At 46.1% G+C, this 12,761-nt stretch overlaps 5 protein-coding genes across 5 annotated transcripts; all 5 read left to right on the forward strand.

Moving 5' to 3' along the window:
• The first annotated feature begins 1,249 nt into the window (after positions 1-1,249).
• On the forward strand, positions 1,250-2,857 carry HD556DRAFT_1280723 (uncharacterized protein). Its single transcript, XM_041299294.1, has 4 exons — positions 1,250-1,753; positions 1,802-2,136; positions 2,190-2,260; positions 2,310-2,857. Exons 1-4 carry the CDS (start codon positions 1,502-1,504, stop codon positions 2,720-2,722), a joined length of 1,071 nt encoding a protein of 356 aa, XP_041167590.1. The 5' UTR covers positions 1,250-1,501; the 3' UTR covers positions 2,723-2,857.
• A 524-nt stretch (positions 2,858-3,381) lies between these two features.
• On the forward strand, positions 3,382-5,693 carry HD556DRAFT_1316605 (alcohol oxidase). The gene is made up of 6 exons (XM_041301156.1): positions 3,382-3,567; positions 3,624-4,013; positions 4,064-4,115; positions 4,165-4,527; positions 4,582-4,660; positions 4,711-5,693. The coding sequence occupies exons 1-6, from the start codon at positions 3,468-3,470 to the stop codon at positions 5,485-5,487; spliced, it is 1,761 nt and encodes a 586-aa protein (XP_041167591.1). The 5' UTR covers positions 3,382-3,467; the 3' UTR covers positions 5,488-5,693.
• On the forward strand, positions 5,693-8,776 carry HD556DRAFT_1316615 (ABC transporter). The gene is made up of 21 exons (XM_041301157.1): positions 5,693-6,053; positions 6,108-6,153; positions 6,206-6,278; positions 6,327-6,448; positions 6,498-6,556; positions 6,604-6,637; positions 6,692-6,776; positions 6,829-6,843; positions 6,891-6,931; positions 6,984-7,081; positions 7,130-7,367; positions 7,442-7,474; positions 7,523-7,539; positions 7,593-7,666; positions 7,717-7,745; positions 7,803-7,941; positions 8,039-8,073; positions 8,121-8,171; positions 8,220-8,257; positions 8,313-8,531; positions 8,587-8,776. The coding sequence occupies exons 1-21, from the start codon at positions 5,920-5,922 to the stop codon at positions 8,642-8,644; spliced, it is 1,638 nt and encodes a 545-aa protein (XP_041167592.1). The 5' UTR covers positions 5,693-5,919; the 3' UTR covers positions 8,645-8,776.
• Positions 8,777-9,188: 412 nt separating this feature from the next.
• Positions 9,189-11,341, forward strand: HD556DRAFT_1316654 (thiolase-like protein). Its single transcript, XM_041301158.1, has 12 exons — positions 9,189-9,278; positions 9,331-9,357; positions 9,411-9,450; positions 9,505-9,572; positions 9,617-9,962; positions 10,012-10,142; positions 10,190-10,453; positions 10,501-10,575; positions 10,622-10,718; positions 10,769-10,783; positions 10,844-11,000; positions 11,052-11,341. The coding sequence occupies exons 1-12, from the start codon at positions 9,216-9,218 to the stop codon at positions 11,158-11,160; spliced, it is 1,392 nt and encodes a 463-aa protein (XP_041167593.1). The 5' UTR covers positions 9,189-9,215; the 3' UTR covers positions 11,161-11,341.
• Positions 11,332-12,727, forward strand: HD556DRAFT_1316662 (TRAPP complex subunit trs33). Its single transcript, XM_041301159.1, has 5 exons — positions 11,332-11,791; positions 11,836-11,953; positions 12,005-12,097; positions 12,153-12,246; positions 12,304-12,727. Exons 1-5 carry the CDS (start codon positions 11,460-11,462, stop codon positions 12,336-12,338), a joined length of 672 nt encoding a protein of 223 aa, XP_041167594.1. The 5' UTR covers positions 11,332-11,459; the 3' UTR covers positions 12,339-12,727.
• The last annotated feature ends 34 nt before the right edge of the window (positions 12,728-12,761 follow it).

Raw genomic sequence — 12,761 nt, forward strand, 5'->3', positions numbered from 1 at the left:
CGTCAGACCCAAAAGCTGCTCTAGAAAACCACCTTCGAATCAACGCGTCCAAAGACAAAGTGCACCTCTTCGCCTGGAAACATCCCAAAGGCCTAAGACCCCTCTCGAAGAAAGAACTCACCAAGAGACTCTCTTCCATTGCGCACGTCGCCAACCTTCCAGACCTTAAAGGACACGGACTTCGGATAGGTGGTACTCTAGAGTATCTGTTAAGAGGAGTCCCGTTTGACATTGTCAAATCTATGGGAAGATGGTCAAGCAATGCATTCACCCTATACCTCCGAGAACATGCAGTCATTATTGCACCATACATTCAAGCTTCACCATTGTTAGAGCCTTTCATGCGCCATATGATGCCGCCAGTGCGATAACCACATGCTGTAAGTGCCACTCCTATGTTTTTCAAGGTGTCAAGCTTCGCAGTTAGCGTCGCCGCACTCCTAGAATCTTGGGATCATAGCTCACCTTGAAACCTTAGGTCCTTGCGCAGGCGCTGGGCTGAAAAGCCCTACGGGCTTTTACCCAATCAGTTTCCCTCGCTTTCATTAATCAATTGCTATCACACTTGTACCTAGTCCATAACAACTCACCCTGCTCCGTTTCTCCAATAAACTGCGCATCAAAGGCATAGATGGCATTCTTTTTGTGTCCTTACATGTCTTAAATGCGCATAACCTACTGAATCTCCTTATTTTGAGTAACAAAAATGTTGCGCATAAGACAAAAAAGTCACTTTAAGGATGATTTAAGTGGAAAATAACCTACTGAATCTCCTTATTTTGAGTAATGAAAATGTTGCGCATAAGACAAATAAGTCACTTTAAGGATGATTTAAGTCAATTTAAGTGGACCTAGGTTTTCCTGATGTCAACTGCATGTTCCAAGGTTTTATATAGCTGCATGTAGTAGCACTCTGACAGACTACAGTAGTACCTGGTAGCTACTGGTAGCTACTACAGGATTCTATGGTGAATACATAGAGGGGACTTGACGACGGGGCTACTCGCGCTACCCTGACTATATAGTACTATGTAGTCACCTTCTTTTTTCCTGATGCTGGATCTGAGGCATTGCTGAGCGGGCTTAGAAATGGCAGCTGTGACAAATTGTGACAAAAGCGTTACTTGACGACTTGTAGGGGTGACGACTCAGCCGGGAAGGATAGTATTTTGGCTCAAAAAAATTAGTAATTAGTAAGTTAGTAAAGCGGCTGTTGGTGTGATCTAATTTTACAGCTGAACTTTACAAGTTAACTTTCAACCATACATTCCTACCATAAGAAGAATATCACAGTAGTACGTACATTCCCAGAATGCGGTATCTGATCGGACATCACAACAACGCTGTCCTGTTTCATCTAAATTATTTTAGATGATTGGCCTCGTGTTCTGCGAAGTTCAAATGGCTGTGGCGAGCGGGACGCTAGATCGGCGCGTTGAAGGGATGCATATATACCCTTTAAAATGCCATTGCGAATGCCATACTTTGCACTTGTGGTAAGATGATAACGCTGGCATCCCAATCCAACGTCTCAATACCCCTTCCTCCCCCGGGAACAAACTATCTTGCAACTCTTAAGTTATCTATACCATGGTTGCTGACTGGCACGGTGTTGTCATCGCTCCTCATACCGATTCTTATTGCCTTGCTAGTGTTCTCAACTCCCCAGACTCGCCGTCATCCAATTTTTATGTTCAATATGCTCGGAGTCCTTCTGGGTTTAGCAGAAGGGGCGCTTAACATCTATCTCGAGGTCTGATGCCATATAAATTCGTTGGGAATGTGCTGACAGCTGAAGAAGGTTCATACCATACTTTCTCCGACAGTAGCAGAATCAAAGGCAGCCGTTATAGCATATACTGCCGTCGCCTTCTTCGGGCCGCTTGTGGCAGAGATCACTTTGGTGATACGTCTTACTGTAGTATATCCTCGCAGAACTACTCCCAAGGTCAAATTCTGGTCGCTCCTCCTTGTTCCGATAACCCTCAAAGTGATTCGCGCCATCAATATGTCAATCTTTCTTCACTATTATGTTGTTGCAGTTACGAGTGCTGGGGATTCCATTGCCGCAGGCGAATCTTTATGGGGAGATTGGCAAACGAAATTCGAATGGATCCTGCAGGCCGTTGATAATGCGTCAGTCAAACCTTGTGCCACTTTCTGTTTGTGTGTTGACATGATCCGTTCAGGTTCGTATCATTCATGTTCCTACATCGTTTGACTCGCAATACCAGCGCTTCTGAAGGAGTCATCCGCCCAAGTATGCCTGCCTATATCATATTTTGCATTGTTCCTCATTCACTTTATAGGGGCAATAGCTAAACGCCTTCAGGGACTCTTCGTCATTGCGCTGTGCAATTTTGTTTTCCCCGTTGTCCTCAATATCATCCAACTTGGCCTCATTTTCAGCTCGACCACCTCGTTCTTCCAAACGAGCATGGTGTACATGGTCAATAATTACGTCAACATTATCGGCGTCGTGTTTGCCACAATATGGTCGATTGGCTCGCGTAAATTGGAGAGTTCCCTTCCTCCCATTACCAGTAGATCGTTATCGACCTCGGACAGTACGATCAATCCTGGGAGGATGCGCATCGATAGCCACAACTTCAAATCAGTCAATTTAGTTGAGAGCATTGAGCTTCAAGGTCAGAAACATAGGACACCGGCTGATAAGGGAGCACCTCAGGCTGCAAGTCAAGGTAAAGATGGATATGTTTGAGGTTTTACACTTTTCGTTGTACTCTTTCATACATGATTTATTATCGGTGATTGATACCAATATATGTACTCTATGTTATTTATGACGGTAGTTTTTGACATTGCCCCACAAGAATTGAAGCTGCATTTATATTCTAACAGAGACGGATTCTAAACGATGAAGAAATTGCACAATACACTCCGGTAAACAAGGTCTCTGCCGAGGAAGTTCGGCCCTTTCTATTGCTGGTTCTATTGATGAAATCAGCGATGGCACACACACGATCGACCCGTACAGATCGTGATTCGGAAGAATATGACTGTTGGCACCTTCTCCGCACTTCCCACCGGGTCTCACAACACAGTGCACAAGGACTTGATCTGGTTACCAGTCAATACTTTAATAAGAAGCTCGGATCTGGCTTGTGTACAGCAGTGTACAGCCTATCCAAACCCACACCCATGGGGCTTAATTCGGATTTTGTTGCCGCAACAAAAAGCCGTCATTACGTATTATGTACATACCAGATCGATATCCAAGTTTGGATTGATGAGAATTTCAAATTTTATTCTGCAAGACGGGGCTGTACTACTTCGTTATCCTGTGCTAAGTTCCCTTGATCAACTTCCTGGATAACGATGCCATCTTCAATTGGTACTCGATCGGCCGGTCTTAGCTAGAATGCCTGATTGGGGCCAGTCTTTTGACTGCCAGAAGGATAAAAAGCTCTCGCATCCGACGTATCAGAGGACGTGACAACCGCGCAATGCCACTACAACATCATCCTGCCGATGTCGGTGCAGATGCTCAATTCTTGGATACGAACGTGCCACGTAAAGGCCTGTATGACTATATAATAGTTGGGGGTATGTTTCGCTACCCTTTAGCCGCAACACCAGAGTCAATGTGATGAGGTTTTCAGGAGGAACCGCAGGATGCGTCCTTGCAAGTAGACTGACCGAGGACCCTACAATCTCCGTATTACTTCTTGAGCGTGGCGGCGTTCACGACACCTTCACTATGCGGTGTCCTCTTTTGTCTGCATCATATGCCCAGGGGAAACATCCTTCTGTACGATGGAACAGCACACCTTTGACTGCTGCCAACGGTCGTGTCCTTGAAATTCTCACTGGCACTGTATTAGGTGGAGCGTCAAGGTTTAATGCGATGCTCTACACCAGAGGTAGTCCTGCGCAGTATGACGAATGGAGGCGGCAGGGACGCGTTGGTTGGAGCTATGCCGATCTCGAACCATACTTCATCAAGTCCGAGAATGCGGTCAGCACTTCAGGGTATTATCATGGCAGCGAAGGTGAATTTGGTCACATCATGAGGAACTTGCACACTCACTCTGACATGCAGGACCATGGAGCAATCGACATTTCGACGAGTTCCTTTTCAGTTCATTCCCTCAGTAATTCTCTTGTTCATCTCTCATAATCAGAGACTAATGTTGCTACCAGTGCTGTGAAAGCTGCACAGGACCTCGGTATATCGTACACTGATGATGCCAACGCCCCAGAAGGACCTTGCGTGTCCTGCGCAAAAATTCCCGTCACATTGACTTCAGATGGGAAGCGTCTGTCTACCTTCGATGCTTTTCTTCCTCCCTCGATCACCACGCAGAGGCAAAGGCTCACGATTTGCACCGACACGCTTGTCACAAAGATCGATTTCGACGTTGGCGGCGTGCAACCGGTCGCATCGGGAGTGTTCTTCAAACCATACGAGTCCACTCCAAAACAGCAACCGTTCTACGCAAGGGCGAAGAAGGAGATTATCGTGTGTTGTGGAGCCATCGAGACTCCCCACCTACTGCTGCTAAGGTAAGCTCTTGTTTGTTTTCCTGTCCAATCGAATCGTCGAGCCTGCTCTTGCAGTGGGATCGGTGCAAAAGATCATCTAACAAAGCATGGTATCAAAGTCATCAAGGATTTGCCAGGCGTTGGCCGCAATTTGGTGTGTACATAAGTTCTGTCAAGTGCTCCGTTCGCTGACATGCACCACAGCAAGATCATGTTGGCACCACGATCACGTACAAGGTCCCCCTCTCTGATACATTCCACGCGCTTGAGAGCAGTTTAACGCGAGCATTAACTGAATTTTTGAATTACCTGATACGCGGTCGGGGACTATTCACGTATCCAACCCTGCAGGTATCGATATTTGCTAAATCGGACAAATTGGGAGACAATGCAAAGCCTAGCGTCGAGGAGACCAATCGTGAAACATTTCCCGATATTGAAATCATGCCCATTCCCCATGAATGCACCTATGTCGCATCCCAGACGTCTCAGGGCTTCTTCTCTTTCATTTGCGTTCCTCTGCAACCCAAATCATCGGGCACGGTCGAGCTTTTCTCTCATAACCCCCGCGCAAACCCAAAAGTAGACCTCGGGTTCTTCACGCGCGAGGGAGATATCGAGGTTGTCAGGAAGGCAGTGCGCCTCGCAATGGCATTAGGAGAAAGGATGCGTACGAACGGGTATCAGATGGAGAATCATCTGATTCCTGCCGGCGACAGTGACGAGCAATTGGACGTCTTCATCCGACAGAACGTTCGCACAACATACCACTATGCATCCAGTTGTCGCATGGCTCAGGAACATGACACAGTCCCAGGTGTTGTTGACGATGAGCTCCGCGTGCATGGAGTTTCTCGGCTGAGGATCGCAGATGCAAGCATTTTCCCAGATGTAGTTGCAACTCATCTCCAGGCTCCGGTTGTGATGGTAGCTGAAAAGTGTGCCGACATGCTGAAGAAAACATGGAGCGCAACCAATTGATGGCGCGCCTTTTGTAAACGTTATCGATGTGCTAGTTATTTACAGTTCTGTGTATGTAGTGTATGATGTGTAGGATATAAATGTATAATAAAAGGTATACACATGCATGCTGCTACGATGCTAAAGCGATAAAATGTCGTTTGGATTCAAGTCTGGCTTGCAGAAAAATTCGGAAACCGCCGATGTGTGAACGTTTGAACACTCGCTGCAGCGCTGATGTTTGATCATTGTCCCATTCCGTTGTCATGCTGAGTTTGATCATCTTTCTTCTATTCCATATTGATATTGAACACTCCCTGATGCGGCATGCATCATGCATGCGGTATTCAGTCCGGTGAATAACATGAAGCCGCAACCTGAGGGTTATGGCAATCGTTTGAATTTCGTGCATACCTCTTGTCCAGGTTGTCCTCAATCCACCCATTCTCCTCCATGTCGGCGGTAACTGCTGACGAAAAGCTCTCCCCACAAGACCCTGCTGGGCAGAAGGATGTCGAACACAGGCCTAGGACGGAATTAAATTCGAACAGCTATTTGCGTGGCACTGAATTCATTCTCGTATTCTCGTTAGTGTCTGAAAATATTCTGCATATTGCCGAATTGATGCATTCGTTGGACAGAGCCCTTCTGCTCTCGATATTTCTGGTTAGTTTGGACCAAACTATTGTCAGTATTCTATTATGAGCGCCCTTGGTTCATCCTGATAGTTTCCCCTCAGGTGGCCACTGCCCTTCCTCGCATCGTATCCGTCTTCGATTCCTTGGATCTTGCAACATGGGTAGCAGCTGCATGTTAGACCGTCAAATTAGTGTACCACAAGTTCCACTAATTATTCGCAGATTTTCTGACTGAAGCTGGTTTGATGTTATGCGTCGGTCAACTCGTCGCGACACTGCCGATCAAGCCTGTCTACCTCGCATCAATTTTTTTATTTGAAGTCGGTTCGCTTCTCTGTGGAGCTGTACGTACGAGATATCTGTCCAAACTACTGGAGTAACTCTGCTGCTCAGGCTCCTTCAATGAAAGTGCTTATCTTCGGGCGTGCGGTAGCTGGATGTGGAGCTGCTGGGTATGACACCAGTGTGCGATGTGTACTCATTGCTTATTTCAGTACAGGATTACAATATGCTCCATTGCTACAATAGCAAGTGTAAGTAATCCCACTGTTACACGCTTTTTTTCTGATTCGACATGTTCTGGTTAGTTCACCCGACTGGAAGACCGGCCTGTTCTGTTCGGCCTATTTGGCGGTATAATTGCCATTTCTAGTATTGTTGGCCCGCTCTTAGGTGCGCATTTATTGCTTTCGGTGTGCCATCTGCCATCTTAAAGCAAGCTTAGGTGGTGCATTCACCGGTCCGCCTTACTGCATATTCTGGGATATACCTGCTGATCCTTCATAGATCGAGTATCCTGGAGATGGTGTTTTTACATTAATTTACCCGTAATCAATGTCACTTCTCTGAAACTTGTTTACTGCTGACATCCTTCTTCAGTTTGGAGTGCTCAGCGCTGCCGCGATGTTTTTCTGGCTCCCGCATCGCGCTCCGTTTAGGTCCCTTTCTGGCCACAGCCTCTTGTCGAGACTCAATCTGTAGGTGTCTCTCAAAGTGTACGGCCCATGTGTTGATGCTTGACCAAGGACCCTTGATTGGATCGGAACCGCCTTGTGCGTGGCGTTTTCTACTTGCCTTCTGCTGGGCTTGGAATGGGGTGGGTCTGTCCACCCATGGAACAGTGTTGCTGTGATTGTGCCTCTATGCATCTTTGGCGTACTGGCAGTATTGTTTATCATGTGGGAGTGGCGCCGAGATCTCCATGCCCTGGTCCCATTTCAGTACTTTAAGCGACGCACACAGACCGGTGCATGCCTAGAAGGGGTAAGATTGTTGCTGCGACCATGTTGCAACAGTACATGTCTAATGCTCTTTTCATGGCTTACCTTCACGTCTAGTTCTTTCTATTAACATCGCTCATCGTATCAGTCGTAAGTGAATGATGATTGCTGTTCAATCCCCACATTTATTCTTTGCAGTATTATCTACCCATGTGGTACTGATAAAGTTCCTTAAGAGAAGCAATTTGTAATAACCTTCGGTCTCAAGGTACCAGATCAATGGTCGGAGCAGCGTACAATCTGGCATCGATATTCTACCCTTGATGTTGTCGTACGTCGTTTGTGAGTCGTCCTGATAGTCTGATATCCTTCATCCTGACTTAATGAGCCAGCTTCTGCTTTTGGATCAGGAGTTACCTCTGTGGGTGTCTACACAAAATGTCAATTCGTCGTTTGTACTCTAATCGATCTATGGTAGAAAACTGGGCACTACTGGTATCTGATGTTTGCTCTCCCTCTCGCTTCCATAGCAGGTGCCGCACTACTGTTCACAGTGGAAGCAACAACTGCATCCCCAAAGCTTTTTGGGTATCAGATATTACTCGGCGTCAGTACAAGTCCTACTAAACATTTCTTGCCTACTGATTTCTATTAGGTCGGTCTGGGTGAGAATCTAGTGTGTCGTTTTCTTTTGCGGTCATCAATATTCTCTAGGTGGTTCCTATCAGTCGACTTTCGTTTCGGTTCAAGTGCGTGTTGTCCCCGATTGAATTGAACGTGATACTTATTCGAGTAGGCCGAGTGGGCAGACAGGCCACAGGAAGTTTCTCGTGCCTCTGCTATATTGGTGCGCCTATGAATTCAACGATGGCGCGTCGTTAAAACGAGTCATTAGACGTTTTTGTCATACTTCGGAGCGATCATTGGGCTGAGGCATGGGATATTTTCTATAGTTGATCCAATAGTTCTGACGCATATATCTGCACAGCATTGCTGGTACAGTCTTTGACAACGGTCTTAACACCCAGTTGTCTCGTGTAGTTGGACTTTCGCCCGAGGTTATATCTGCCGTCAAACAGAGCGTGACTGTCATCGACTCGCTACCTTCCAACATCCGGCAGGAGGTGATGAATGCAGCAGCCCTCGGCCTGCGGCCTGTTTTTTTGATCCCGCTCGTTTGTGCTGCTTTAGCCTCGGTGTCATCTCTGTATGTATTATCCTGCACGATCCATCACAAATAACTCACTTTTTTTTTATTTCAGCATGATCCGTGATTACAATATTAGAGAGAGAGCGATGTTGACTGAGTCTTTGAATTAAGAACCAGGAAAATGGGGATATCCATGTCTGCCACCTGTACATACCATGGACTTGAATATTGTCGTATATATTTCTTGGGACTCCGAGGTGCAGCTGTATTTGAAAATTCCCCAAGCTTGGCCGCATATGGATGTGATAGTTTCGGTGAAATTCACTACTGGGCGAAATCACATGATATGGTCTGAACCTCAGAGCATGAGGTACTGAAATTGAGGTGCTGATATTGCTGTTTTTTACTTTGAAATTATACTCTCACTGGAAGCATGGAAGGCTTTTTCACCATGAAAAATATTGAAAAGATTCTAAAAACTTTCAGTCTTTTTGTCTACTTTTTGCATTAAAGCAATGTCCTCGATCACCCGGCTGCCACCGTTATAATACAGACTAATACCTATTACCGGACGTCGCTAGAGAAATCAAATGCAACAAGTATGTACAAGTTTCAAGTGCTTTGTCGAACTGAGTGCCGAGGACCGGTTACGGCTTTTAAGTTACCGGACAGTCCTATATATATATGGTTCCGTGATCAGCTAGTGCACTCGCATCTTTTGTTTGCACCTGACGTTTTAACATGCCTCAGAACAAATTCCAGAGGACTTTTATTGTCGGCTGTGGATGCACGGCATTCATAAAGGTCAATAATTCAATCTTGCCAGTCTCTAGCATTCAATTCATTCCATACCCAGCCTAGAGGGCAGAGGACAACGGAGGATGTAAGCAGAATGAGTACAAGAAACGAATGATCTTTGATTCCATTCATGTATAGATGGGACTTGAAGCAGGGACGAAGGCACTGCTCGATGCTGGTGAGTTATGCATGAAGAGACAATTTGTTCAAAATCACAATTCGAACTTCCTAGGTATCACATACGATGCAGTGCAAACTGCATTTGTGGGTTACTGCTATGGTGATTCTACGAGCGGTCAAGTATGACACTCTTTAATTCAGTTTTACGATGCTAATTGGTGTAGCGAGCTCTTTATGGCCTTGGAATGACTGGGATTCCCATCACCAACGTGAATAATAATTGTTCGACCGGAAGTACTGCACTGTTCCATGCGAACAACGCTGTAAAGTCAGGCCTGGTCGACTGTGCCCTCGCATTGGGCTTTGAGCGTATGGCGGCGGGTAGTCTTGGGACCAACTTTCCCGACAGGCCACCACCGACTTTCTTGTTCCATAAGCGGACTGTAGACCTCGAAAAGACCTTAACTTCCGGAACAAACTTTGGTCCAGGTGCTCCGCGAATGTTTGGCAACGCAGGGCAAGAATATATGGATAAATTTGGTGCCGAAGTCAAACACTTGGCCATGATAGGTATTATCCAGCGCTCGTATTAAAAATGTGTGTTCAAAACGTATTCTAGCCGCAAAGAATCACGCACACTCCGTCAAGAACCCATATTCACAGTTCCGTAACGGATGGACGATTGAACAAATCCTACAAGCACCTAAAATTACTGCTCAACTCACGAAGTTCATGTGCAGTCCTACATCGGTAACGGTCCTCCCGTTCTCAAGTACTTAACACTCACCATGCATCAGGATGGTGCAGCCTGCTGTGTCATTGCATCAGAAGACTTTGTACATGCTCATGGATTGGAGAATCAAGCCATTGAAATAGTTGCACAAGGACTTGAGACGGACGACCCTGCTGCGTATGATACTGAGAGCGCTATGGAGGTTGCCGGTTACGGGATGTCGAAGCGATGTGCTGACAATGTATTTAAAGACGCTGGTTTTGCCGATGGTGAAGGGCGTGACTTGGTTGGCGTGGTTGAGCTGCATGACTGTTTTTCCGCAAACGAAGTAAGTACGCCTTTCCTCACATGGTCTGGCGCATGACCCTCCCTTAGCTCATTACATATCCTGCCCTTGGACTTTGTGCCCCTGATGAGGCCCATAAGATGGTCGAAAGGGGTGACAATACGGTCAGAGTTTTCTCTTTCAGTTTGGAAGCAACTGAACCTTCTGTAGTATGGTGGCAAGTATGTTGTAAACCCGAGCGGCGGTCTTGAAGCCAAAGGACATCCACTCGGGGCTACTGGTCTGGGTATGCATTTTTATATAACAAGTGAGTAGCATTCTATTAAGTTGGCGATATTGTTCTCATCACTTTGGCAGTGCAACTGCGTAATTGTTAGTGTGGCAATCAATCTGTTTGCTTTTCGTCGTATTCCTAATGCAATTGATGTGTAGTGGCAGGACCTATGCAAGCACCTGGCTTATTCGACATTCCGGACAAACGGGGAAAATTCGGTCTTGTTCACAATATTGGTATTGGGGGTGCAGTGGTCGTTAGTCTACTCCGCAGGCCTGAGTTTTACAAAGCAGGGGGTATTGACGGCCAGGCTAGGTAAGCATACCCTTATTTGAATATAGTTCACTAACCTGCGTGATATACCAGGCTAGGATACAATCACGCTTATGAATGCCGGCCTGTTACGCTTGCAGATGTCGACAAAGTGAAGTCGAAGAAATCATCGAAGTTTGTCCTTCAGCATGCAAAACTTTGAAAAGCCTATGAAATATTTTATATTTGTATCTTCGTGTGTTATCGATCCGTAATCTACATAGTATGCCAATGAAGCGGAAGATATTTTGGTGGATGTCTGGTAACTCTGGTTGATGCCTGGGTCATAAAGAAAACCAAACTTTATTGGGCTACTCCTTATCTGTACTTACATAAATGATAAGACGTACCTGGAACGTCTTAACAGTTAAACCTCACTCAGCGCTGAGTGCTGCCAGTGAGCATCTGTAGACCTGCCTTCTTTCTGTCCGAAGTTCCTATTACACGGCATATTCTCCTCAGATGCAGGCAGCAACGGTCAGCGCCCTCGGCACCCTTGCTGACCCTCCTGCTCGAATGGTCGATGGTGCAGCCATGGACTATTTATTGATCGAAGCTGTGAATGCCCTTCGTGTCTCATCAGCAGTCGCTTCTGCTCGAGCAAAAAAAATAGAGCGCGACATGGTCGAAGCTGGTTTGGTTTCACCACCACCGCCAACCGCCAAACAACAGAATCCGAGAGACAGTACTAGTAGCACGTCAGGTAAGATATCAGGGCCTGCGGACGAGGACGAGGGGGTGAGATCTAGGCTGGAAGCTATCGGTATGCACATTGGGGGTAACTTTGTGGAGAGGTATGGTGTCTCAAAGGCGATTTCTCATCCTAATTGCCTTCAAGGCTTTGCCGTGATCGCCCATTATTCAGTGACTCTCTGGACGTCATCAAGTTTGTTTGCAAGGATCTTTGGGTTTCTTGCTGGGATAAACAAGTCGATAACTTGCGTACGAATCACAGGGTAAGCAATTGATTCACGACTTCGGACATTTGGCGTTTGAAATATTCGTAGGGGGTCTATGTTCTTCAAGATAACGCTTTCAAGCCGATTACTCGAATTTCTTCATGGGAGGGTCGACAAGAAGCTCTTAAGCGAGCCAAGCTGGTATGTCAATAGTTTGAATTGATCACACTTTTATATGCTTTGACGTATCTCAAAGTATGTTGCACTTCCTGCTGGGATTATTCGAGGTGCATTGTCTCGAATCGGTTTTCAAGGGATGGTAGTTCCTGAAATCACCACTTTACCTCAGTGTACGCAAACTTTCGAATATCATGGTGTATCATACTGTACTGACGATCATCAATTAGGCACCTTCCAGATCAAACTACCAAAAAACACATAAACCCGTAACACTATATTAGCCTCAAATAATTCGTCAATCCATGGTAGCCCGAGTTGTGAAGTTGCTGCTGAATGCGAATCCCCTTGCTGAAAGCTCAGGTGTTGGGGTCACCAAGTGGTAAGATGGACAACAAGTAGGCAATGTGACTCGGGAGGAAGGATCGGGTCTTGTGTCAGTTCTCGAGTTTCCGGCTACAAACTTCACTACACACTACTCTCTTTATACCAGATGAATTTGTTGCACGAACGAGAACATCTGAAGTTGGTGATGCTCAGCCAAGTTTCTCCTTGCAATTGCAAATGTATCAGAATCAGTAAGATCCTCGTTGCGATTGCAGGTTTATCGGAACGGTGCACAAAGTAATGGCATGGCCATCTTTCAAGTCGGAAAACGCCTCCGGTGATTTTCTTCTTGCTTGTGACT

This window comes from Suillus plorans (genome assembly GCF_016647745.1).
Source record: "Suillus plorans strain S12 chromosome Unknown HD556scaffold_1, whole genome shotgun sequence".
Lineage (NCBI taxonomy): Eukaryota > Fungi > Basidiomycota > Agaricomycetes > Boletales > Suillaceae > Suillus > Suillus plorans.